This window comes from Sinohyriopsis cumingii, chromosome 5 (assembly GCF_028554795.1).
Source record: "Sinohyriopsis cumingii isolate HCF-2022 chromosome 5, ASM2855479v2, whole genome shotgun sequence".
In the NCBI taxonomy this organism is placed as follows: Eukaryota; Metazoa; Mollusca; class Bivalvia; order Unionida; family Unionidae; genus Sinohyriopsis; species Sinohyriopsis cumingii.
Genome location: NC_142965.1, coordinates 39,349,476 through 39,375,625, shown reverse-complemented (window position 1 = coordinate 39,375,625; position 26,150 = coordinate 39,349,476). Strand labels below are relative to the sequence as shown.

General features: G+C 35.1%; 1 protein-coding gene across 7 annotated transcripts in view; it reads left to right on the top strand.

The window, feature by feature from the left end:
- Positions 1-25,698, top strand: part of LOC149798985 (sodium/hydrogen exchanger 4-like) — a 242,969-nt gene extending 217,271 nt beyond the window's left edge. For 6 of the 7 annotated variants that reach the window (XM_089957910.1, XM_089957911.1, XM_089957912.1 and 3 more), the window contains 2 exons: positions 9,018-9,041; positions 15,366-25,698. In XM_089957910.1, the coding sequence (XP_089814036.1) occupies positions 9,018-9,041; positions 15,366-15,953 (612 nt within the window). In that variant the 3' untranslated portion in view covers positions 15,954-25,698. The remainder of the gene's footprint in view (positions 1-9,017; positions 9,042-15,365) is intronic. The other variant, XM_089957913.1, reaches the window with a different exon arrangement.
- Positions 25,699-26,150: the final 452 nt, after the last annotated feature.

The window sequence follows — 26,150 nt, the reverse complement described above, 5'->3', positions numbered from 1 at the left end:
TTTAAAATCACTTATTTTAAAATTCATTTGAAAACCTAATGAATATCTAGAATTTCTTAATGTTAGTAAAATATTTGTCATACTTTTTTAGAACAGAACAGTTGTATCTCAGAGTGACCCTGTATTGCCTGTACTTGTTCATTGCTTGTGATGGTGTTATAACAGGAACCATTTTGTAATGAATGGCCTTATAGTGAATATGCCATATAATAGGAATCATGTTATAATGAAAGGCCTTATAGTGAGAATGATTTTTTATAACAGGAACCATGTTATAATGAATGTCCTTATAATAAGAATGTCTTGTAACAAGAAACATTTTGTAATCAAGGGTCTTATATTGAGAATGCATTATAACATGAACCATGTTATAAAATGAATGACCTTATAGTGAGAATGCCTCATGAAAGGAATCATAATCAAGAGTCTTATAATGAGAATGCCTTGATACAGGAATCATGTTATAATCAAGGGTCTTATAATGAGAATGCCTTGATACAGGAATCATGTTATAATCAAGGGCCTTACAATGAGAATGCCTTGATACAGGAATCATGTTATAATCAAGGGTCTTACAATGAGAATGCCTTGATACAGGAATCATTTTATAATCAAGGGTCTTATAATGAGAATGCCTTGATACAGGAATCATGTTATAATCAAGGGTCTTACAATGAGAATGTCTTGATACATGAATCATGTTATAATCAAGGGCTTTACAATGAGAATGCCTTGATACATAAATCATGTTATAATCAAGGGCCTTACAATGAGAATGCCTTGATACAGGAATCATGTTATAATCAAGGGCCTTACAATGAGTGAATTAAATCATTCTATACCTGCTATCATAAGTACCAGTAGACCCAGAGTAGGCTCCAAAACACATATATTGCATTGACTACATCATCAGTCCAAGAAACTGGCAGGATTTCCAAGTGACAAAGGCCGTGTGATGAGGCGAAAGCTGGACTGACCTTAGGCATATAGCCTACAAGCTCATTTTCCAGATTCAGCCTAGCAGATGACCAGAAATCAAAAATGTTCCCAGAATGTTCAGTGTCTCAAAACTGAAGCAGAGAATGTGAAACATGTTTGTTGAAGAAACCAGATAGAAACAGTTGATGCAGCCTCAGAGGAAAATCTGGGCATCCTTCAGAGGCTGTGTTTTATGCTGCATCCAAAACATACAGGTAAACATCAAGACTGGTTCAATGATAATGATGCTGCCATACAGGGACTTATTGTTCTTATTGGCTTAATACCATTTTCAGCACATAATGGGTTATATATGGCAGCCAGTATAATTTGTGGAGGAGGAACCCAAGAAAACCCCAGGAAGAACCACCAACTCATGGCAAGCTTTCAAACATACCTACATTGACTGAGCCCTAGACTCAAACCGATGTGGACAGAGGTGAGATGGCAGTGATTAGGTAAAGGCAAATATTTTAGACTACTCTGCCACGAAGAGCCCCTTGAGACTATTGAACAGAAACATCATTTACAAAAGGCCTGTTTTGAAGACAGCACATCATCATGTAAAAAGGCAGCCTTCAACATCATGAGGACTGTGCAGTGCAAACTCCAAGAGATGAAGAATAATGGCTGAGGAACAAGACAAATGAGATTCAGTATCACACAGACAGGAATGATATGAGAAACATTTTTGATGCTTTAAAGGCAATCAGTGGGTCACAGTAGTCATCATGAACATCTCCAATACTGAGTGCTGATGTCATCACACCACACTGTGCACTGACAAAGGAAAGATACTTCAAACATAGGCAGAATACTTCAACAAAGATCAAGAATCAACAATCATCAGTCATTGAGGAGGCAATTGATTGTCTACCCCATGTGGAAATCAACATGTCACTTGCTGATCCTCCAGTGCTGTCTGAAACCTAGAAAGCATTTCACCTGCTGTCAAATGGCAAGTGCCTGAAGCTGATGTTATACCAACAGAAGTATAAAAAGCTGGAGGTTCATGCATGGTACAGAAATTGACTTAACTCTTACAGTCAGTCTGGACTCAAGGAACAATAAAACCATGGAGTACAAGGATGCATTCATCATCCACTTGTACAAGTGGACAGGCAACAAAAAATTCTGCAACAACCATTGGGGCAACCCTTTGCTGTCAGTTGCTTACAAAACCCTTACCTAAATTCTGTTGAATCGACTTGTGCATCACATTGATCAAGAGCACCTGTATATGGTCAGTGTGGCTTCAGGAAAGGATGTTGTTCCATAGACATGGTGTTTGCAGCTCATCAACTCCAGGAGAAATGCCAAGAGCAGAACTCCAACATGTACATGACATTTGACAACTTCAAAAATGCCTTTAGCACAGTCAGTCATAAAGATCATGGCAGACTTTGGTTGCCAAAAGAAATTCATCAGAATGGTTTGGCAGTTCAATAATGGCATGCTTGCTCAGGTCATGGTTGATAGTGAGTCATCTGAACAATTTCCAGTCACAAAAGGAGTCAGGCAGGGCTCTGTGTTGGCCCCAACCCTATTCAACAAATTGTTAGAATTTAAGATTTTTATATACTACTTGATATGTATATTATTTTTATGTTTGCTATTTTGCTAATACCCAAAATGAAATGACTGAAATTGAAATATAAACAAATTCTTTTCTCATTTGCATGTAAATTACCCAAGAGCATTTTCAGTTTTGTAAAATTAAATATATGCTGAATAATTAAAAGATTATCACTCCATTTCCAAAATAAATATTGTTTACATAATGATCAAATTGATAAATAAAAGTACTAGATGTAGATTGGTTATATATTCATTTACAGTTTCTGGATTATCTCTCTTTAATAAACAAACTTTGAAATTTGCTTATGTGTTAATAATTTTCAACACTGATAGTGGATCTTCAAAGCTCATTTGTATATTTCACATGTACTATGGCCTTAAGTTATCAGTCTTTGTGTATACTGGGGTGCTCAGTTATCCATACTGGATAAAAGTAGATTTTGGCATGGGAATATCTACTGTTCATGAATATCTTCATGTATAAAATGGCTTCCAAGTTTTCCATCCTAGAACAAAGCTGGCTTTGAAAGATATCCATCACAGAACAAGTAGATCCTGACACAACGTTGTCTACCAGTTTGTGCATATCCATCATAGAACAAGTAGGTCTTGACATGAGGATGTCTGTCAGTTAGTGTATATCCATCATATAACAAGTAGATCTTGAAGATGTCTACCAGACAGTGCATATCCATCATAGAACAATTAGATCTTGAAGATGTCTACCAGTCAGTGCATATCCATCATAGAACAAGTAGATCTTGACATGAGGATGTCTGTCAGTATATATGCATCATAGAACAAGTAGATCTTGACAAAGGAATTTCTACCATTTAGTGCATATCCATCTTTGAACAAGCAGATCTTGACATGAGGATATCTGTCAGTATATATGCATCATAGAACAAGTAGATCTTGACATGAGGATGTCTGTCAGTATATATGCATCATAGAACAAGTAGATCTTGACAAAGGGATTTCTACCATTTAGTGCATATCCATCTTTGAACAAGTAGATCTTGACATGAGGATGTCTGTCAGTATATATGCATCATAGAACAAGTAGATCTTGACAAAGGGATTTCTACTATTTAGTTCATATCCATCTTAGAACAAGTAGATCTTGACAAAGAGACATCTTCTAATTAGTGTGTATCCATCAAAGAACGAGTGGATCTTGACATGAGGATGTCTACCAGTTAGTGCATATCAATCATAGAACAAGTAGATCTTGACACTTAGATGTCTACCAGTTAGTGCATATCCATCATAGAACAAGTGGATCCTGACACAGAGATATCTACCAGTTAGTGCATATCCATCATAGAACAAGTAGATCTTGACACAGGGATGTCTACCAATTAGAGCATATCCATCATGGAACAAGTAAATCTTGACATGAGGATGTCTGTCAGTTAGTGTATATCCGTCATAGAACAAGTAGATCTTGACACAGAGATGTCTACTAGTTATTGTATATCCACCATCGAACAAGCAGATTTTGACCTAGGTATGTCTGCCAGTTAGTGCATATCCATCATAGAAGAAGTAGATTTTGACATGAGGATGTCTGTCAGTTAGTGATATCCATCATAAAACAAGTAGATCGTGATACAGGGATGTCTGCCAATTTATCCATTATAGAACAAGGGGATCCTGACATGAGGATGTCTGTCAGTTAGTGATATGCATCATAGAACAAATCGATCTTGACACAGATATGTCTACTAATTAGTGTGTATCCATCATAGAACAAGGAGATATTGGCATGGGGATGTCTGTCACTTAGTCTATATCCATCATAGAACAAGTAGATCTTGACACTGGGATTTCTACCAGTTAGTGCATATCTTAATTTTTACTGATTCATCCTTATTTACTACTGGAAGAAATGAAACAAAAATTTGGAATATCTTCAGCACTTCTATTCAGTGATGTAGCTGTCCTCAGCTGTGCTTGAATGTATAAATATTGCATGGACTATTTTCCTTTGCCACATTTTAATGTGTACTTTGTAACTTGAATGTGCTGGATTTGAATCAAGCTTTTATAGTCAGTTTATTTGCATAATTCATAAACATAGAGTTAAGATTTCTGGAGGGAATATATCTCATGACTTTGTTCATTGGAATGTTTGGACTAGGATGCTCAGACTTAACCTCAAAAGCTGCAGAAGCAAAATATGATACCTAGAGTTTAACTTTGTGATTTGAAATGTTGCAAGAAAGACAACAAATGTGTCTATATGACGAAAGACAAAGACTAAATGTAACAGGGTCCATAACTCCATAAACCTTTGTGAAAGTCATACTTGACCTAGATCTTAATGTAAAACCACATACTAAATTTGCTTTCAATCTTAAGTCCTTCAAAAGTTACTGTGCAGAAACAAGATTTAAGACAGATGATGGGACAGACAGACACAGTTAATACTATATGCCCACTCCACAGATATAGAATGATATAAATAAGGAAAGTTAAAAACATCCTGAAAGTGCTGAGTTTTGTTTCACTTGAGCTAACAGATGGCAAGAACTACATGATTTTTTTTTGTTACCTGTGGTAACAAATAGCAAAATATATGATCTTGTGTTGCTTGGCCTAGCAGATGGCAAGACATACATGATCTTTTGTCACCTGAGCTAGCAAATGGCAAGAAATGATTTTTTTATGTTATCTGAGTTAGCAAATGGAAATACATTATGACATTTGTTTCACCAGGACTAACAGGGGGCAAGACATATTAACTTATTGGTTACCTTGGCTAGCAGATTGCAAGATAGACATGATTGTTGTGTTACCTGGGCTAGCCAATGGCAAGATATGTTATATTTGTGTTACCTGCTCTAGCAGATGGCAAAAGGTACAAGATTTTGTGTCACCTGGGCTTGCAGATGGCAAAACATACATTATGTTTGTGTAACCTGAGCCAGTAGTTGGCAAGACATAAACGATTTTTGTGACACCCGAGCTAGTAGATGGCAAGACATGATTTTTATGGTACCTGAACTAGCATTTGGCAAGACATACATGATTCTGTGTTACCTGTACCAGCAGATTGCAACACATACATCAATTTGTTACCTGTACCAGCAGATGGCTTGATATACATTTTTTGTTACCAGTACCAGCAGATGGCAGGATATACATGATTTTGTGTTACCTGTACCAGCAGATGACAAGACATAACATTACTATTTTACCTGTACCAGCAGATAATTAGACATACATGATTTTGTGTTAGCTGTACAATCACATGATGAGATAGATGTACATGATTCTGTTTTACTTGTACCATCACATGATAAGACATACATGATTTTGTGTTACCTGTACAATCACATAATAATACATACATGATGTTGCATTACCTGTACCATCAGGTAGCAAGACATACATGATTTTGTGTTACCTGTACCAGCAGATGGCAAGACATACTTGATTTTGTTACCTGTACCAGCAGATGGCAAGACATACATGATGTTGTATTACCTGTACCAGCAGATGGCAAGACATACATGATGTTGTGTTACCTGTACCAGCAGATGGCAAGACATACATGATATTGTGTTACCTGTACCAGCAGATGGCAAGACATATATGACTTTGTGTTACCTGTACCAGCAGATGGCAAGACATACTTGATTTTGTTACCTGTACCAGCAGATGGCAAGACATATATGATATTGTATTACCTGTACCAGCAAATGGCAAGACATACATGATGTTGTTACCTGTACCAGCAGATGGCAAGACATACATGATAGTGTGTTACCTGTACCAGCAGATGACAAGACATACATGATTTTGTGTTACCTGTTCCAGCAGATGGCAAGACATAGCTGATTTTATGTGACCTGTACCAGCAGATGGCAAGACATAACATTATTGTTTTACCTGTACCAGCAGGTGGCAAGACATAACATTATTGTTTTACCTGTACCAGCATACAGCAAGACATACATGATTTTGTGTTACCTGTACCAGCAGATGACAAGACATACATGATTTTGTGTTACTTGTACCAACAGATGGCAAGACATACATGATTTTGTTTTACCTGTACCAGCAGATGACAAGACATACATGATTTTGTTTTACCTGTACCAGCAGATGGCAAGACATACATGATTTTGTGTTACTTGTACCAACAGATGGCAAGACATACATGATTTTGTGTTACTTGTACCAACAGATGGCAAGACATACATGATTTTGTTTTACCTGTACCAGCAGATGACAAGACATACATGATTTTGTGTTACTTGTACCAACAGATGGCAAGACATACATGATTTTGTTTTACCTGTACCAGCAGATGACAAGACATACATGATTTTGTTTTACCTATACCAGCAGATGGCAAGACATACATGATTTTGTGTTACTTGTACCAACAGATGGCAAGACATACATGATTTTGTTTTACCTGTACCAGCAGATGGCAAGACATACATGATTTTGTGTTACTTGTACCAACAGATGGCAAGACATGCATGATTTTGTGTTACTTGTACCAACAGATGGCAAGACATACATGATTTTGTTTTACCTGTACCAGCAGATGACAAGACATACATGATTTTGTGTTACTTGTACCAACAGATGGCAAGACATACATGATTTTGTTTTACCTGTACCAGCAGATGACAAGACATACATGATTTTGTTTTACCTGTACCAGCAGATGGCAAGACATACATGATTTTGTGTTACTTGTACCAGCAGATGACAAGACATACATGATTTTGTTTTACCTGTACCAGCAGATGACAAGACATACATGATTTTGTTTTACCTGTACCAGCAGATGACAAGACATACATGATTTTGTTTTACCTGTACCAGCAGATGGCAAGACATACATGATTTTGTGTTACTTGTACCAACAGATGGCAAGACATACATGATTTTGTTTTACCTGTACCAGCAGATGACAAGACATACATGATTTTGTTTTACCTGTACCAGCAGATGACAGACGTACATGATTTTGTGTTACCTGTACCAGCAAATGGCAAGACATGCATGATTTTGTGTTACCTGTACCAGCAAATGGCAAGACATACATGATTTTGTGTTACTTGTACCAACAGATGGCAAGACATACATGATTTTGTGTTACCTGTACCAGCAAATGGCAAGACAATACATGATTTTGCTTTACCTGCACCAACAGATTGCATGACATTGGTGTTATGTTTTGTTGATGCTCATGTTGTGCCAGTTGCCAAGTTCTTTCCCACAAGTTGTGATCCCATGAGACAGATTTACTCATGCCACATCAACACACATGATGGATTATTTTTCTCTCAGCTTCCACCTGGAAATAGTTTTGGAAAAATAAACTCCCATTTGATCAGTATGGGTATAGCTTTAGAAGTAGAAATAATGAGTAATTTCCAGAAGCTTTATGTAATTTAGAAAAAGCAGCACAAGTTTATTTATAATGAAGAATTTCATGAACACATTTGTCTTTTGATTAGTAAAATTGCAGATGTCCATTATTTCATAAAGATTATGACATCATTGGCAGTGTCATTCAGTGCACTTTTGTGAGATATGATTATTCATCAAACCATTCGCACATTGGCAAATTTTATCATGAGAGAAATAATGGAGGTATGTCATAGCATAGTTCGTGGGCAAGATTTTGTATTCTTTCATTTGGTCCTTGAGCTTGGGTTCAAGTCTTTTACTAAGAAAATTTTCAAAACAAGGAGACTTTTAGAATTAGTGAATGAACATCTCATTGTGCACAGATTCTTTAATGAGAGGTAGCACTTGGTTGGACCAAAAGGGTAAAGGTAAATAACATATGGGATAACATTCTTATTGTTTCTCCTTGATGATAACACACTAAGACACAACCCATTTTATCCAAGGATAGGGGAGGTGGCATTTCTGACGTTTTTTTAACCTAAAAATATTGTCTTTCCTGGAATAATATAGTTGTGCTCTTTCTTTTGTTTCATGATACTCATTGTTATGTCTTTAAGAAAGAAATTAAAAAAATTATTTCATCTCAAAAAAAGAAAAACAATCGTGATAACAATTCAAGATATTAAAATGGTTGAGTCCTAGAGTTTTATCATGACTTTTTGTATTTGTATGCCAGTAGTTTGAAAAGATTCCAAAACTGACTCATTACTTCACAGAATCTTTATAATTATGTTAATTACTCACTTTTAAATTGAGTTTAACTGCAAACAACATAGACCCTGATCTGTAGTTGCATAATGCACTGGTAGATCAGTTCAGTTTGTTTGTTCTACTGTTTACTCCTAACAAACTGTATAGACGCAGATCTGTTGGTTCATTATACAATGATAGGTTAGGGTCTTTGTTGTTTGCAGTGGATTCAACTTATAAGTAAGTATACAGAGTAAGAAAAGGTCTATCATCTTGATGATATTGAATCTGTTCTTAATTTTATTTCTTTGTTTTGTTTGTCATGAAAGGAGTATGATCAGAGAACTAGCTGGGTAAGTTTGGCCAGGATTATTATGTAGCCACTATATATACGCTTATAGCTATGCTAAGGTGATGGTGTCAGTTACGTGTAATGCTAATATGCTAAGCTGAGGTGATGGTGTCTCGGTTACTCATAATGCTTGTTCAGTACAAGTAAGCTTAATTTCTGCTTTAACAGAAGTGTGGTAGATCATTAACTACTAGAAAGCCTCAGCCATAATTTGCCCCCCCCCCCAGTTTATTTGTCTTACCTGTAAAAGCACTATGAAACATACATATCACTTTTTATGTGGTATTGAAAGACATGTGGCAAAACAGATAAGTCAGCTTAGGACAAATTGGAAGATTTGCCAAATGTGGGTTGGAGGTTTACATCAAAGAGGAAGGTGATAAGGCTGGATTTTTCATCGCTTCACCTGTTTTTGACTTTCTTGTTCCAATGAGGACCTAAAGTTTGCATCTGCGAGGAGTTTTGGTTCATTTGTTTGAGAACATTTGTGCAATTTCTGAATCAGAGAATTTTAATTTGACACGACCTGAAAAATAATGGGAGATCATGTAGGGCTATAAAATTGGCAAACATTGTCTTGGCATGTACATCTTTATCTACTTTGATGTGAATTCTGCAAACATGGATCTCAGTTTTGGTGTAGTTTGTTCTCCCATTTAATATGCTTTCATCATGAGATGGTATTTCTGCATGATGCATAATGTCATTCTTACCCCCAATCAGATTTTGTAATCAGATTTACAGGATGGGCAGAAGGCATCCTCTTATCCTTTGAACTTGATTCCAACCAATGAAATTCCCATTTCCTGTTATGATTGAATTTCGTGTGATACTACAGTTGCTTCAATATTGGTATTTTAGCACTGGGAGATAATGCACACTTAGACAACTTGACAAATTTTAAACACCAAAGCCAGCCTGACCTTGTTTTATGCCACTTGAGTTCTTTAGTAATCCAACCATAATCAATTAACATCTTTAACCCTGTCAGAATTACTTTTGATCATACATAGTATAGACTCTAATCCATCTCAGCAACATAAGTACCAAAGCAGAACCTACCCTGCAGAGAGAATGAAAGTAATGTTAATTGTTTTATCCAGTTATAATCAATTGATTTCTTTAATCCTTTCCAAATTACTTCTAATCACATATAATATAATCAATGTTGACAAACTTCAAATACTGAAGCCAGCTGACCCTGCCAACAGAATCAAATGTATGTGTTCTTTTATGCTGCTTGAAATTAGGAAATAAACAGTCTTGAGTTGCTTAAGCCAGTTCACAGACAAGTGATCACATGCAGCATCACTGTAAATATACTTGCACTGGAGTGTTAACAAAATGTACAAAATTAAATTTTTCACTAAACATTTTACATGTGTTGGGGATTTCAGTGAGTCATGTGATGAATGGGAAACACTCTTCATCGCGAGAGGAAATCCCTTCCAACTGGGAGGTTCACATAATTATATACATTGGTTTTAGCAACAGTGGCAACTCTAACATCAATGTTAATGGAGTTTTTTGGGAAGCTTTTACAAGTCATACAAATGTAGAGATTGTACAGGGATAAATCAATGTACAGACATCATTGAGACACCAGATTTCAGAATACTTCTTACAAAGGCCAGGAACTTGCTTTTTCAAAGAAATACTAAAAGCCTCTAGACTGCACTGTAGAAAAGGAAGAGGGAAGAGTTATCCTAAAATAGTTGATGAGGAGAGAAAACATTACAATTATTTCTTCTAATAAGAGGTACAGTATAACATTATTTTGCATGCCAGATGTACTATTCACTCATCCAGTTCAATAGAACATCCTCAGAAACTTAAAGTTGTTTGTTATATCACTTATTCAGGCAATGATTTCTCCTTACAGACTCATTTCCTCCCAGAGAGTTTGGATAGTTGATATGTGACTGTAGTAATACACAGTGATTCCACACTATAATGTTGTTAATTGTTACATAATTTTGTTCTTTTTCTGTTTTTTTAAATAGAACTTTTAACACATTATCGGCTATATCTTGCCAATAAATGGGTGGGTATAAAATACATGACCCTGGGTGGGTATAAAATACATGACCCTGGGATTTAAGTCTTAGGCTTTATCAGTTCAGCTAATGCAGCTCCCCATTTAACATTGTTAAAGGAAGCCATACAAGTGTACTGTGTTAAATTGAGGTTGTCTTATGCTGGGGTACATTGTATATAGTAGTACTATTACATAATGGTATCCATGAACATAACATTCCTTATAGAAGGCATTTGTTATACTGAGGTACTTTATAGAGAGGGAATACTGTACATGCTCTTATTAGTTAGTTGCAATCTAGTGTTACCTATGCTATAGTGGATTTGTTAAATTAATACATTTAGCACCTTGATAATCTTCAGTTATGATCTTGAATGATTTATGGTACTATACATATTCATGTACAAGTCAGACCAAAAAGCAAATGACATAGACCATGATCAGCCATCACATAAATTGACAGCAAATCTGAGTTGATATTGTTTTGTTTCTAATGATTCGTCTTAACAAACTGTATTGACCTGGATTTGCTAGTGTATTAAGTTATGGCAGTCTGTGTCTATGTTGTCTGTTGTACTGACTAATGTCAACAAGCTGCATCAACCTAGATATCCTGGTGCATTATGCTTTGGCAGTCTGGGTCTATGTTGTTTGCTGTACTGACTGATGTCAACAAGCTGCATCAACCTAGATCTGCTGGTGTGCTATGGCAGTCTGGGTCTGTGTTGTTTGTTGTACTGACTAATGTCAACAAGCTACATCACCCTAGATCTGCTGGTGCATTATGATGTGGCAGTCTATGTCTATGTTGTTTGTTGTACTGACTAATGTCAACAAGCTGCATCAACCTAGATCTGCTGGTGCAGTATGCTATGGCAGTCTGGGTATGTGTTGTTGTACTGATTAATGTCAACCAACTGCATCAACCTGAATATGCTGGTGTATTATGCGATGGCAGTCTGGGTCTTTGTTGCTTTTTGTACTCATTATTCTCAGAAAACTTCTTTGACCTGGATCTACTGGTGCATTATGCAATGCCAGTCTGGGTCTATGTTGTTTGTTATACTGATTCATGTCAACATGCTGCCTCAACCTAGATCTGCTGGTGCATTATGTTATGTCAGTCTGGGTCTGTGTTGTTTGTTATACTTATGTCAACAATCTGCATCAACCTGAATATGCTGGTGTATTATGCGATGGCAGTCTGGGTCTGTGTTGTTTTTGATGTGCTGATTAGTCTCAACATACTGCATTAACCTGGATCTGCTGGCGCATTATGCTATTTCAGTCTTGGTCTGTTTTGTTTGTAGATGGATCAGAATTATACACATCTTAACTGAAATTTCTAAACAAGTTACTTTGTACTAGAGACTTCTTATGATGTCAGATTACATATTTAATTTTAAAATGTTTAGTGATCACAGGATTTGTGTTGCACAACTCCTGCATCACTGAAGATAGAGACTTGTTGTTGTTGTTGTTGTAGGGTTTAACGCCATTTTTAGCACATGATAGGCTGTACATGGCGGCCAGTATTAATGGTACAGGAAGAACCCGGAAAACCCCAGAAAGAGCCACCGACCCATGAGAAGTTTCTGGCAAGCTTTCTCACATACCCGCATTAGCCAAATCCGAGACTCAAACCCATGCAGACAGAGGTGAGATGACAGTGATCCATAACAGAAAGCGCTTTAGACCACTCTGGGCCCCAGTAGAAACTTGAATTATTGGGATATGAATGGGGGAGAGAGCAATAATTCAGAAAAGTGTAAGGATAATGAATCTTCACTGCTGACCTTTCACTTTTATCTCTACTAGTTATAGATTAGAAGAATGGGCATGATAGTGCATCATTTATCCATCAGTTGTCTGACCATTAGCACAAGTTGATTATCATTTCTCCTCCTAAACTACCTGGAAACTTTATACCCATTCATCCCATGATCTAATTGGTCCTAAATGAAAATGGTATGATGACCTCCAATATGGTGGCCATGTTGACCATCTTGAAAATCTTGCTATCACTATTCTCCTCCAGAATATATGTTCATTTCAAAATGGGGTTTTAACTAACTATTCACTTTGATACCTTGTTGGTCCTAAATAAAAATGGTGCTGATCTTGCATCTATTATGGCCACCACAGCAGCCATTTTATTGCTACTCCATATGGATGGGTGGTCATATTAACTTCACCAAAAAACTTCTTACGAGGTCTAGTTGATCACAGGTAAAACTGGTACCAAGTGAACATCCAGTTAAATGGCTGCAATTGCCATCTTGAAAATCTCATGGTTTGCTTCTCTTCCTGATTGACTGGTCATATCAACATAGTGTTTTTACTTAAAGGCTTAATGTGATCTCTGGTTAGGTGAATAAATGTGCCAATATGAAATCCAATGTAGTTATGTTTGTAGCCATCTTTAAAATCATGTTATTGCTACTCCTAGGAATGGATGGTCATATTGAGATGGCATTTTCACAGAAAGAATTCATATGTTGATCCTAAGTGTTGTTGTTTTGGGTTTGATGCCATTTTTCAGTACATGATAGGCTATGCGTGGAAGCCAGTATAACTGGTGGAGGAGGAACCTGGAAAAGCCCCGGTAAGAACCACTGACCCATGAGAATCTACTGACAAGCTTTCTCACATTACCACCTTGGTCATGCCCAAGACTCAGACAAACGTGTGTAGTGAGATGGCAATGATCAGTGATGGCAAGTGCTTTTGACCACTCAGCCACCTGAGACCCCCACAGTCCCAAGTGAAAATGATCCCAGTCTGATTCACTTGACCATGGTGACAATTTTGTTTTAGCTACACTTCCTGAGCAGATGGTTATATTAACAATGGGTTTTCACTGAAAGTCATTATGTAATTTCTACTTGGTCCTAAATGAAGATGCTACCTTTCATATCCAGTGTGGCCACCATGGCAGCCATCTCTGCTTCTTTTGAATAGATACTGGTATTGACATATTTTTTTGGTACAAGGCTTTGCAAGATGTCTAGTTAATCCTAAATGAAAATTGTTCCTCTACAGATATCCAGAATACCCACCATGGTAGCCATATTGAAAAGTATGCTGTCATTACTGATCTTCAGTAGATGGTTATATCAATATGGAATTTTCACCAAGAGACTTAATGTGATATCTAGTTGTCCTTAATGAAAATGATACTGATCTGACATCCAGTATGGCCACATAAAAGAAACAGATCTTGTTATTGCCCCACCACCTTAATCGATAATTGCATTGACATGGGGATTTCACTACAAGACTTATAAAGACTACTTGGCATTAAATGAACATGGTACTAATCTAAGCTCTAATATCATTGCCAAATCCTGTTATTGTTATTTATCATAAACAGATGGCTGTAGCTACAGTTTTCACCAAAAGACTTTATTATTTCTGGTTGGCCCTCAGTGAAAATGATACCAGTCTGACATAAACTATGATTGGTTTGGCAGTTTTCTTGAAAATTGTGTGATAGCATATTCTCCTGAATAGATGGAGCGTAGTGACATGGGGATTTTGACTAAAAGACTAGATTCATTTAATTTCATGGGTACCAATTCTTGATAGTTTGGAAAACAAAAGACATCATTTTCAGTATTTAAATTCACTGATTGGGAAAGGAACTCCTGTTGTTTCCACAAAAGGTTCTTGGTTCAATGGATCTTTATATTCATTGTATGTAGCTTCCATATAATCCACACAAATTGGTGCCACATGAAAGTTATTTGAAATTAACAGTATTCCAAGGGATCTTGGATAATCCAGTATTAGCAATATTCCAAGGGATCCTAGATAATCCAGTATCAGCAATATTCCAAGGGATCTTGGATAATCCAGTATTAGCAATATTCCAAAGGAACCTGGATAATCTGGTATTGTATTATTCCAAGGGATCCTAGATAATCCAGTTTTAGCAATATTCCAAAGGAACCTGGATAATCTGGTACCACAAGAAAATTATTTGAAATTGACAGTATTCCATGGGAACCTGGATAATTTAGAATTAACAGGATTCCAAGCAAACCTGGATAATCTGGAATTAACATTATTTGAATTGACTGTATCCCAAGAGAGCCTGGATAATCTGTTTATTAAAGAGATCGAGTCAGCTTCAGTATTGAATGCAATGTAATAAAGTTAGGTCTGACAAAAATTGTGACACGAAAATACACATTTTTCATGCACAGAGGCCTTATTAGAAAAAGTGTAAGGTATTTATAATTTTACCAAGACACAACCATTGCTACTGTATATTTTTATTACCAGGGCCAAGGCAAGCATTTCCATGACAAGAATTTGACATTGGACAACAGATTTGGGGACATGAGAAGCAGCTTTCTGCGTAACATCAAACAACGACGGAATAAAAATGCCTGCCTAACTCGGATGTTGTCATCAGAGGAGGATAATGAAGAAGAAATGCGTCCTCAATCATGGTGTGAAGAAGATGCAGAAGTTTGTCAAAATCGAGCGAATGTGCTGTCTCCCAGATCACGTTCCTTCACAATAGATCTGTCACGAGAAAGGCAAAGGTCACTAGATGATAGTGATATAATGATTAGTGAGACACTGGACCGAAAGGAAGGAACCCCGTTATTGATCCTAACACCAGAAGAGAGCTCAGATAATTCTGACCGACGTGTCAAATTTAATTTTTCAGATGAATCTATGCATAAAAAGGGGAACAGCCAGTCACCAAAAGATGAGCTGGAAAGTCCATCAAATGTGTCAGAAAGGAGAGCCAGCTTTCAAGCGCATCGACAGGATGCACTGGTTGAAATGGCAGCTGGAATTCCAATGGTAATATTGAACAAAACTAAGAAGGTTAAAGCAAATGACCAGGATGAAGTGTAACCATGACAACATGTAATTGAATCTATTGATACGTTTTGCTACCTTTAATATAAAATTAAATATCTCTTTGTAATGCTCATATAATATGGATTGTCAGTGCACTGACTGCACAACTGTTGGAGAGTTTTGCAGCTTATTCATCTAAAGAACTTAGTATATGTATCATTGCAAAGGACCTATTGCAAATAGGAAATGTGGATAATATAACTGTTTTACACCTTATTCTTCTTAAAGAACTTAGTAAAGGTATCTGAATGAATGCTCTGTCCCAGATAATTAGTGGGCACAATATAATTTATGCTTTTGTTGTGTTTTTGGAAAGGTCACTCAGATCATGTAATAGTGTTACTCACAGGTTACACACAGATCATGCAGTAGTGTTAAACACAGTTTACTCACAGATCATGTAATAGTGTTACACACAGGTTACTCAGATCATGTAATAATGGCACAGACTGGTGAAAGCATACATTTTACATATTGCATTGCCAAACCATCTGATAACATTGTTAACATGAATCATACATACACAGTATGATGATATTATTGTTGGGTATTTTTGTTGTTGTTTCTTTTGTTTCAAATTGCTTAGATTCTCGTACATATTGAAATGTCATAAATATGGATAAATCTTGGGGTATATAACAATAGTCATGCTGTGAATTCACTATTTTCATGGGATACCAATTTGTGTGGTATCAGTTTTTTTGGGGGTACTAGTTTTCATACATTCCATGGCTGCTGTAAACCACAAATTTAATGACCTGACCAACAACATTCTTTATGTAGAAAAAGTAGAATCCCATCATCATTATGTGAAATTAATACTGTATATACATGCTTATAAGTTGAGTCCAACTGCATAGACCAAGATCTGTCCTCGTGTAATGTGCTGGTAGATTTCTGTCAATACAGTTGTTAGGAGTGATCATTAGAACAAACAACACGGACACTGTTCTGCCAGTACATTATGTGATGGTAAGTCAGGGTCTACGTTGTTTTCATTGTGACTCAACTTCTAAGAGAGTATATACAATTCTAATGAAAATGTTAATTTGGTGAAAACCATATAATTAATACCCACATAACTAAGAAAATTTATACCCCAAAACTAATTGACACCCACAAGAATGTGAAAATTTTACCAACAAAAAAACCCATAAAAATGTATACCCACAGAACATGAAAATTTATACCCACAAAACAAAATGTGTTTACTATATGGCTTCTTCCTTCATTAAATGAAGACAGCTAGGCTCAAATACACTTGTATATTGACAACTTAACTTTTGTGTAGGACACTCCACCTAAATTTTGGTCAGCCAGAGACAACTACCATGATGGCGAGGTTATCAAGGGGATGAGGCTATTCATAGGGAAATGAAAACGAGAACAAATTAAAAAGTTTAACATTCTTGCAAGATATCCCACCTTCATTTAACTCGATGGCCAGATATCTATTGTTTCAAATATTTAAACCGTGATTGGTAACAATCTTAATCGTGAAATATTTTGTTGCAAACAGGAAACTTTCATGGCATAATAAATATATTCCAATCATTATGAAAAATGTAACTGCTTTTATTTAAGTTTGTTGCTATTTTCCTTTGATCAAAGGTCTTTGGCTTGATTTGATGAAGGTACATGTGTTATTGAAGGCACTGATAAAGGCGCTTTTTGAAGGACCAAACAAATGTCCATTATTATTGCAGCAACAACATCAAATAATTGTAAAACATTGATGGAGACAGAAACTTATTTTCATTTGCTCAGTATATATAAAGAATGATCACTGTTTCAGAGGTAATCAGTTTACTTTAAAGTTTCAGCAAAACTATTTTTTCTGATACATTTTCTAAAAGGAATAAAATTGCCATTGTCTGGTAGATTGTAGTCATTCCCTTTCCTGATTTCAGATGTGGTCGATTATAGCTAATCAGGTAGCATGACTATTTGGGTTATATTAGAGCACAGAGTACTAAGGCCAGACATCAGCATAAGCGGATTATGATATAGCATTGCCATGTTAGGGTAGTTTGTCAATATGAACAAAGGATTTGTTTATGTAACAATAGATTCAAGTGCATTTTATATCCAAGTTTGCAGCTAACTATCATGGTGCCTTTGAATTTCTCAACTCCAAATCCAAAACTGTATATACAGTTTTAAACAACCAAAGATGTCACCAGATGGCATATTTTGTCGCCAATAAGGGGGAAAAAAAATCGCAATTTGCAACATTGGCAAAGCCTCGCATGATCCCTGTATACCATTCTCAATGATTGTTTTTGACCATCTGATCATTGTTTTTAATTTACTTCTCCATTCCCTAATAAACACTTTACTGTTCAATGCACTAGCTGTGTCAGAGTGATATTGGGGTCCTTTCTCCACAATGCTGATTCATGCCTCTATTCTCGGTATCCATAGAGGAAAAACAAGTCTTTTTCTTTGTGAAAAAGCATTATTGATTCATGCATTAGTGTCCACTGGACACATTATTTTCAGGGAATTTTTTTACAAATCTTAATTTAAATTGTCTTTGTCTATTACTTTTATAGGAAGAATTTGGATCCATAAGTAATCTGTTTCTTAGATCAAGATAATGCATTAAAACGTGCATGTGTTTTATGGCCCAAATTCATGTTTTATCTATGATCTTAAACTTTTTAAGCTGCTTCCCCAGATGCACACTCTTCTTTTGAAAATGCCACTGCCACCAAAATTGATACAGTGTATCTGCAACATTCTTGCAGAAATGCCAACTGTTTTTCCGTCTGTTTTCAAGGGATCTGCAAAATTAACAGAAAATTTAGCAATTGCAATCTTTGAACAAGCATCTCAGTTATTATTATTTAATTATTATTATTATTTTTGTAAATCTTTTTTTCACCAAAATTCAATGTGAAAATGACAGAAATGGCAATTCAAAATAGGCTGACCTAGGGTCGTACATTCTGGAGAGTAGTTTGTTATTGAGATCATGGAGCTACGTTTAATGAGGACGACATCCTGAAAGGTCCTTTAGCAAGTTTTTAGAGATCTTCAGACAAAATAAGTCTATGAACAGTGTGAATAAAATATTACAGATACATTTTTCTGTTCTGTTCACATGTAAAAACCCTATATTATACAAATGCATCATGGGATACCAAAGGCTAACAATTCTGTGTCACTCTGCATATTCATCAAAATTAGCTGGCAAAACATCCAGGTTACGTTAATATTCATAAGGTGACATAGAAAATTTATTAACCAATCAGATCTTTTATAGCAGACTTGCCATTCTTTGAGATGTAATATAAGAAAAAAGCTGTTGGCTTTATATTAAGAAAGATGGTGTTGTAACCCTACCAAATCATCTTTGAAGGAACAAGTTTCATTAGGTAATGATTTCTGTCATATCACAGTGACATCAGACCATCAGAAGGGAAGTGAGATTTTCTTAGTTTTATCAGGTCAAGTAAAATGACTTGAATTGCTTCATGAATTTTTCATGAGTCTGACATTTGACCTTTGAAAGTTATCGAACACACATAACTGACCTCTGGATACCCTCTTATGGGTCAATCTCAAGCAGAATTCATACTATACTAATGTACATTGACAGTGGAATACATTCTTTTTGAGTCTTTTAACATCAGTCCTGTAAGGACATAGCTCTTATGTGAACTAAATTAAGAAGCCCTTTAGTAATGAAGCACCTGAAAAAATAATGGACATTTCAAAAGAATGGGGCTTTTGGTATTTGTTTTTTTCTTTTTACAGTCAGTGCATGGCATAATTGCACTTGCATTTTTTATTTATAATTGCAACTTTGGAATGAAACAAATTAAATAAATCATTCAGTTTCAATAGGGTGAAATAATTGCTTATGTTGCTGTTATTGCTGACATCTCATCTAGTCATTGTGACTTCATTGTAGTTATTATTGCACAATGACATACACTGGCTTGAATCACTTAAACATTGTTCTTGTTTACATCCATTGTTATGTCGTTGTTTTTCCTTGTTTTAATTTGTCCAATCAATGTTAATTGTTTTTATTGTCATAAGATATTTTATACATGTAATACGTATTTGTACAATATATAGTTCTTGATAATAAACTTTTATCACTGTTAAGATGAAAGGAAACAAGAGAGTTTTCATATCATAGTTGATTAGGCATGAAGTGATATATATATATATATATATATATATATATATATATATATATATATTACAACACAGTATACACAATTATGTACATCATGCATTTTAATTATAACACATTTTTATTTACTGGTGGAATAATGGCTCTCACTGTTACTAAAACAACGTAACAGTTTCTTTCTTTTCACATTTTATTGCAATATATTTTTCCAAACAAACGTTCATCCCCTCTAATCCAGACACATCCCTTTTCCTTTTACATGTATGGGTGTAATATTTGGCTGGATGAAAAATAAATGCCAAGGTTGCTCATATATTCCATCTATACATGTATCTCCCAATATTACAGTCTTTACACTTGGCACAGTATCTATGTTCACTTTATTCCGAATCCAGTAGGACAAATAATTCCACAGCCCATGTATCACATTACATTCCCAAAACAAATGCAGTATTATTCCTGGGAAATTTTTACAAAAAGTACATTTATCAGTATAAGACAATTTTATTTTATACAAAAATGTATTCACTGGTACAAATTCTACTAGTAACATGAAATTGAAACCATTCTAATTTTGAGTTTCTTGTTATTGTAAAAGCATTAGCATCTCTATTCAGATTGAAAGTTTCATTCTTTGGTTTAACGTCCATCTTCAAAAGTGGTTTGTAAAGGTCTGATCATCCTTTATTATTTTGAAATACAATTTCCAAATGAAAAGGGATAAATAATTTGAGCAGTATCGTTACATCAAACATTTTAAATAAGAACTTTACAGATTGAATTATACCTTGAAAAGTAAGGAAATTCATGTTGATACTTAGCTTTGAAATTATCAGAATTAATAATAGTTCCCTTATCTGTAGCATATCACCAGTATACTGTATTATGTTCAAACCATTTCTTATACAAAACGGGTACCTTGTTCACCAATATGAGTGAGTTCATCCATAAATTTGTTTTCATACGATCTCCTGTTCAGGGTATATTTTTCTCCATTAATAGTTTCCAAGCCATCATACAAAAATCATTTTGTGTCATCTTGGCTGATTTCATTAGATTTTCATCGCCTAATAGAAACAGCTATTTAATCTCACTTATTTCACACTCTAACAAATTGACTGATTTTCTATTAGAAGAACTCTATGAATCCATTTTCAAAACTAATATAAATTTATCAGTCTCTATCATTGCCAAGCCACCTTTAGAAAATGTTTGATGAATAACCTCCATAAAAAGGTAAAAAATAATTCATTTAATTCCCACAGGATTTGAGGAGTGTATAATTAAAGCTTTTAGAACTTGTATTTGACTAGTTGGTGTTAAGGATCACTTTTCCCAATGTTTTAAACAATTTCATTTCAATTTTATTTTCAGAATTCATCTTTACCATTTATCCAAATCCACTGAAAACTCTATGCCCATTGATGTAAATTCAGTCACCCACTATAATTGTAACCTTTGATGAAATGTTTCTGTTCTGTACTTCTTGCTTCCCATCCAAATCATTCTTGTTTTGGCAGTATTAAGTCATTGCAAAGAAGTTTAATATTTCAATAGTTTTGAAGAGAATGTACATGTAGTTTATATAAAAGAAACATTTGGTCCTATACTTTAAGGATTTTGTGTATTTCAACCTTTATCTTCTATTTTATATACCTTTTTAGAATTTTAATAATTTTAACTTTTATCTTTTTCTGTAAGATAACATTTTTATGTTTACTGGAAGGGTTTATTTTCCACAAGCTTTTTGCAGTTTTTCCTTTTGATTTTAGAACTTTATATTTAATCAGCACTCTAAGACCAGTTATGTGCTGATGTGTCATTAATCCCTAAACATGCATAATTACCTTTGAACATATCCAAGGCTGGTGAGTGTTGAAATGCAGGAGTTTTTCAGATATGAATATCAGAAGATTGTGCGGAAGTTGCATTTTGTTCATTGTCATGGTAATTCTTTTCATTTATAAAGCAGTTCATTCTAGAAAAAAGTGAAGCAGCAACTGTGCATTCTTTTCCTTGTTTCAGCACAAACTTTAAATCTTCAGTATTAATGTCAGTAGTACACTATAATTTAGGAATCTACATTTTTCTTTACTTGCATTATCTATTGATAGCCACAATGTTATTGTTAACTAATTAATTAAATACTTTTATGTTGATAATCACTTAAGTTTTCCTCATTTTATTTGGCACAGTTTTTGATAATTCTTTTTTTAGATGTTTTTAGTATGTTAGATGTTATTAACTGGTCTATTTAAATAAATGTTTGGATTGGTTTTGTATTAAAATATTACATTGTTTTATGTTTACTCAATTTGACACATATTATTCCTTCATATATCTTTTTGCATGTACAGTAATTTATATTTTTTGCCAATTATTCACCATTTTATTCAAGTAATGTATAGAAAAGAGTTACCTTATGTACAAGTTGAGCCCAACTGCAGATCTGCATTCGTATAATGTGCTGGCTGATCTTGGTTTATGCAGTTATGTTAAAACTTCTTTGTAGAACAAACTACATAGACTTTAATCTGCTGGCACATTATGTGCCGTTATTTGCAGTTGGACCCGACTTGTATGCAAATATATACAGTATGAGTTTTTAAGACAATGGAGAGTGCAAACACAAATTTGAGAAAATTGAATGACAAATGAAAATGGAATGAAATACAAATGTATTTCATAAATAGATATGAAAATTGATTATTTTCATCATGCAGTTAAATGGCCCAAAGCCATTATTCAGCATAATCTGGGATCCGGTTCTGTACACTGACCATCTTTCATCCCATTACAAATATGACATTTTTCTTGCCAGGGTAAACATAAAAAGAAACAGCCACCTTACATGTGATGACATCATCTCCAGTAATTGTATGTGTACAATCTCTACATGATTGAAATAAAATAAGAAGTACAATTTGCTGACAAATGCTGTACAACAAAATTTGTATTATATTATGTTGTGGTTATACAGTCAAATCTGTCCAAACAGTCACCTTTATAGAGCAGTGTCTCAATGGCCATTCTAATCCTATCTCACAAATTTCATACATAAATGTCATGTATATAATAGTCACCAACTTTCTGCATTTAGCAGCCAAGGTGTTGCCTAACTAAATCATGGCTTCTTACTGCTTACTGGAGCTTATCTACAATGACCACTGAGTCTTTGCAAATAAAACTTTTGTTTTAGGTAGAGGAATATAATGTGTAAACATTAAACATTACTTATCTTGTTTGTACTGACCATGCACCAATCAGATAAACTCTGGTGTCAAAATTAAAATTGAGGCAATTTTTATCATTAGCTTAGAGGCTTGAAGCAGTTAATTTCCTGGATGGTGGTAAAAGGAGTCCTGTTATCGCAGCAGAGATGGAGGGCACCTTTTATGCTGACAAGTATAGTTTAATATTTTAGTCTATTTTCCTCTGAATTGAAGCACTCATTGATGATAAAAGTTCATCTTTGAGAAGAGATACAAGTTATATCCCTTTTTATTAAGGGCACAGGTCGTTCAGTATTTAAAAATGTCTGTAAAGGTCAGGGAAGTTTCAGTCCATATGTCACAACAAATAGCTGTATATGACTTTGATTCCATGGTTATCATAATCCTCATGGTTAAGCCATCTATATTTTGATCTTGGAGAGCTGAGAGATGGCTGAACAAAGAGCCAGTCACATGTAAGCTGTTGGTTAGTAGTGAAATTTGTGCTTTGTCATGGTACACAACAGTAATCTTGTGTGGAACATACATTTTGGAGACAACAACATATACCCATATTTTAAGATTTTTTTGCCATAGTGCACATAAGAAATTTAATATTATTATTATTATTATTATTATTATTATTATTTGGTGAGTGAAGTTTGTTCAGAAACCAATTTTGCAAGGTGAACCTGTATACAGAGGTCACCTTGTGTACAAAGGCAAGTTTTGCCTTTCTATATGTGTGGTTGCTATCAACAGGTTTAACTGTATTATTTTGTATGTATTGTATATTGACTGTTGCCTTTTGCATTTTGTGCCTTGCAGTTTTATTAAAGCACACATTTAATTAGGAAATATACAAAAGCTAGAGTTCTCAAACCAGATTCAGTGAATGATGAATTGAAGCAATAAATGGAAAGTCAGATTGCATTTCAGAGACTGGCAGAAATGCAAGTGTGAATGGAATGGAAACAAAATGAATTCTGAACGCATATCAGTACAAATGAAGTGCAGATAAAATACAAACAAATTACAGATCTGGTGAAATTACTTACTTGAGGGTCTTTAGCAGGTGCATGTAATGTAACACTGCAGCAGGTTTATTCAACTGTGATTTGACTTTTGTCATACAAAGCAGTATAGATCTCCAGTGTGTAAATTCTGTTTATGGCGTATGTGTACTGTGGGTCGTATGGTTCTGTTTCAGATGTTTTATTCACAAAGCATTTTGAAAGAAAGTGTGTGTGATTTGGATTTATAGCGTGTCTTAATTTTTCAGTCATATCGCTACAATGTATGCAGTGTGGCAAGTTTATAGTGATGTTTAGCACTGGGGCATCATGCCGCAGACATGTAGCATGATGTTCCACCCAGTCACATTATCCTGACACCAGGCCGACCTGTCCTATCACTAACCTCTTAATGCTGAACGCCAAGAAAGACAGCTTTTAGTACGATTTTTGTAAGTTTATGGTATGACTCGGCTGTAGATAGACCCACGACCTCCTGCATCCGAGGCGGACGCTCTAACCACTATGCCACCAGAGCATTCAGTTTGAAAGAAAGAGAACCAATCTTGAAATCCAAGCACAACACACAGTGCCATCTAGTGACAAGTGTGATGTTTTTGTTGTCTTTGTCACATTAACTTTATTAGTTTTTGGAACATTGTCCAGCATGAAAATGATAATATCGGGAGTCCCTCACTGAGACTGGTATGCTAAAGGCTAAAATGAATTTGTAGGATTTCATGAGAAGTCTGTCCTCCATTATTTTGGGATGGATTTTACTTGGGGTACAGAAGAAGTCTATCCATGTGGGGTCAAAGGTCAAGGTCACTGTTACAACAGAAATGGGTTTTTTTTGCACAAATCATTAAGTTCTTGATCATGTAATTTCACCAATGTTTGTGGATGACATACATGTTAAGTAAGAAAGAAGTTTATCGATTTGGGGGTCACTGAATGAAAGAATAAAAGGTTGTTTCTTTTGAAAAATTACTTCACGATGACTTTTAGTCACCAACATTTGTGGAGGTCTTGCATTTAATGCCATAGCCGTTACTGCTAAAAGAAGAGTGAGTTTGGCAGATTGATTTTTCTTCTGGAGTAATATTCTTTACTAAACTTTTCATATGACTTGCATATGGGTTTAAAGGTCATAGGTCATAGTTATAGTTAATGTAATTAAATAATTGTTTCTGCACAGTAAGTTTTGTTCAACACCACATACCATGACCTAAGGTCCTGGTCATTAAAACCCAACTACTGCGAATATTGAGGACTCATGACTGTTACATATAATAATGATCATAAACACTATATAAACCAGTAAGAATTTGTTTTACTTAATAAATATGCAGATAAGTATGCAACATGTTTTTTTCTTTGCTTTCTTAAAAAGAATTTAAGTTAATTTACCATGTGTTCATCTCTCTCTCTCTCTCTCTCACATTTAGCTGAAATTGTTCATATTGTTTAACAGTGTCAAGATAGTTGGTTTTGTCTTAGAAATAATACTTACAAACTCAAAGGTTTTGTAACTTCAAATACGTGTTTATTCACAATTTCAGTTGTTCATTCTTTGTTCTGCACGACATTTTAAGTTTGAATGATTTATTTGCCTAATACAAAGATTCCGAGTGTTTGGGAACAGGAAAGGGCAAGGTTTTGGAAACAGCTCTAGCAATTTTACTCCGTTTTTATATGTTTCTGAGAGAGAGAGAGAGTGTGTCCAGGTGATCATAGGCAGAACTGACATTTTGGTTATTGGAAGACATCATAAGGTTAGGCTTGTGTAGGTATAACAAGTTCTCTTTAGTTTTTT